The sequence below is a fragment of the Elephantulus edwardii genome, unplaced genomic scaffold (assembly GCF_000299155.1).
Source record: "Elephantulus edwardii isolate Elephantulus edwardi_28Jun2011 unplaced genomic scaffold, EleEdw1.0 scaffold00007, whole genome shotgun sequence".
Taxonomy (NCBI): domain Eukaryota; kingdom Metazoa; phylum Chordata; class Mammalia; order Macroscelidea; family Macroscelididae; genus Elephantulus; species Elephantulus edwardii.
In genome coordinates, this window is record NW_006399757.1 from 25,689,822 (window position 1) to 25,692,286 (window position 2,465).

A 2,465-nucleotide genomic window follows, 5' to 3' on the forward strand; every position below is an offset into this window, starting at 1 on the left:
GAAAAAAAACTTAAAAAAAATGGGGTTATAGAAGGTCAGCAAAGGGTGGGTTTGAGATGTTTGGGTGGGTTAAGTGGGCATTTTGGACAACATGGCTTCTCCTTTGGCATGTTTGTGATGTTTAACGGTCATCCTTGCAGTTTAAGATGACACTTTTAAAATAAAATTCTCTCCTAATGATGACTTGAGCCCTGCCACTCAATGAGAGAATCAGCAGAACCTGTAGGATCTTATTTGGAATTGACATTTTCTGTTGTAATTTTGTTCCTCTTTATTTTTAAATTTTCTTTTTGTTTCACTGGAAAGAAAAGATGATGCTCAGTTTTAAACGTTAAAAGTGTACAAGTTGCTTTGTTACAATAAAACGGAATGTGTAAAAAAAAATAACTCCTCAAAAAAGTGAAACGTCGGGGAGCTCTGGTGGCCTAGTGGCAAGGAGCTGCAACTACAATCCCAGAGGCGCACGGTTTGAATCCACCAGATGCTCTGCCGGGGAAGGAGGTACAATCTCCTCCTGCACCAGTCAGATCTGATTTGACGGTACATGCACACACACACACACACACACACACACACAAAGTGAAACGTCGTAATGATTGAGGTATTTGTTATCATGGAGATTTAAAAATTTTTTGTGATCCCAGAAATATATTCTTTTCCCTCTAGTAGACATTGTACACTTTTCTTCTTTTGTTTTAAAAACCAAATTCATCACAAAAATAACTCCAGGGAATTCAGTTGTGTTTCACCAGAAAATTTTCTTTATGGTGGTGGTTGATCAGTTTTATCTTGTAGAAAATCTACAGTGAATTACAGATCTAAAAGCAAAAAAAAAAAAAAAAGAAAAGCTTTGTAATTAAATTTATGCCTTTATTTATGGAAATTCACTTTTATAGGTTTTGAAAAAGTCATGTGAGAGGAAACGGCTGTGGACATAATTTGACAAATAATATGTATGTCTTTTATAGGCTAAGTGATGAAGATTATATAAAACCAAGCTTAGAGCAATTTGTTGTAGTAGTTTCAGATTTCACCAGGAAGACTTTTGAAGTCTGTAAAATAACTTTTTTTTTTTTTTAAAGTCTGATGATTGTGATGGATTGGAAATTGAGAGAATAAAACGAGAAATAATTCAGTTGCGTAATAGCGTCTTTCAGGAAATTTATCATGAGCAGGAAGAGTATGTAAGTATTTGATTCTTTGAAGTCTTTTAAAAATAATCTTGAAGTTAATTTTTATACAGAGAACAGATGTTACTTCATGAGAAAAGTAAGTATTATAGAGAAATACATACACTATGATTTTTTAAAAAGTTTTTTTTATTGGCATGCAATAATTAATATACATTGTGTTTTGCTCATGTACATTGTGTTGTGTGGTCTGTTCCACAGTCAGCACCAGGCCTTGTTTTCACAGCTGATACTGAGCTTCTCCAGTGATTCTTTCCACAGATGTAATCGATCTGATTCCTGTGCATACCATCAGGTGGAATCCATGTGTATAGTCCTCGTTTATGTTTCTTATAAAACATATTTGCAATGAATAAGTCAGTTGTGCAGAATTTTATCATTTTATCCCCAGCTTCATTTCTTTCACCAAGTCCATGTTTTCCAACTACTGATCCTTCTCTGTTCCCAACTTTTGCATTCCAGTCACCCATTATTAACGCATCTTGATTGCATTTTTCGATATTTTTGGAGACTTAATGGAGACATTATTTTTGTCTTTATAAATAATGTTATTTGGTGCAATGAACACCCATATACAGATAATTGGGAGAAACTTTACATTCTGCATTTTCCCATTTGACATAGAGCCATATTTGGAATTTGTCTCAATATGACTTTTCTAGTTTGCATGGATGACTGGCTATGTGGAAGGGCAGGACTATGAAATTGAGGCATGTTGTCTTATTTATCTTCAAAGGGATTGGCTCTTTGCCATTTGGATTGGCCAGTCTCAAACAGTCTACATGAGGATTGGCTAGTCTCGCCAATAAATTGAACTGACGTTGTTAGACAGTTACAGCTTGCTTGGCTCCACAATCAACACTCTTAGCACCAGCAGTCAGGAAATCAAAAGATGATTTGCATTGGAAAAAATAATGCTGTCAGGGACCTTTCTCCAGAATGCTGAAAAGCAACAATGTCAGTCTAGAGACCAAGGAGTGCCTAATCCAGGCCATGGTCTTTGTAATTACTTGTTATGCTTCAAAGAGCTGGACAGTTACCAAGGATGACATAAGACGAATAGATGTCTTCAATTTGTGGTACTGCAGAAGAGTATTGAGCATACCATGGACTGCCAAGAAAACAAATAGGTCTGTCTTAGAGAGGGTGAAACCAAGTTTGTCCTTGGAGTCTAGGATTTTGAGGCTCCATCTCACATACTTTGGGCACGTGGCCAGAAGAGACTGGTCCTTGGAGAAGAATATCACGCTCAGAAGGGTGGAGGGACAGAGTAGG

General features: G+C 36.5%; 1 protein-coding gene and 1 pseudogene across 1 annotated transcript in view; both read left to right on the plus strand.

Annotated features, from left to right (window-relative positions):
• LOC102870187 overlaps window positions 1-916 on the plus strand; it is a 1,956-nt pseudogene extending 1,040 nt beyond the window's left edge.
• Window positions 1-2,465, plus strand: part of STK31 (serine/threonine kinase 31) — a 123,024-nt gene that overhangs the window by 90,476 nt on the left and 30,083 nt on the right. Inside the window, 1 exon segment of the mRNA XM_006880302.1 lies at window positions 1,083-1,184. Within this exon segment, the coding sequence (XP_006880364.1) occupies window positions 1,083-1,184 (102 nt within the window).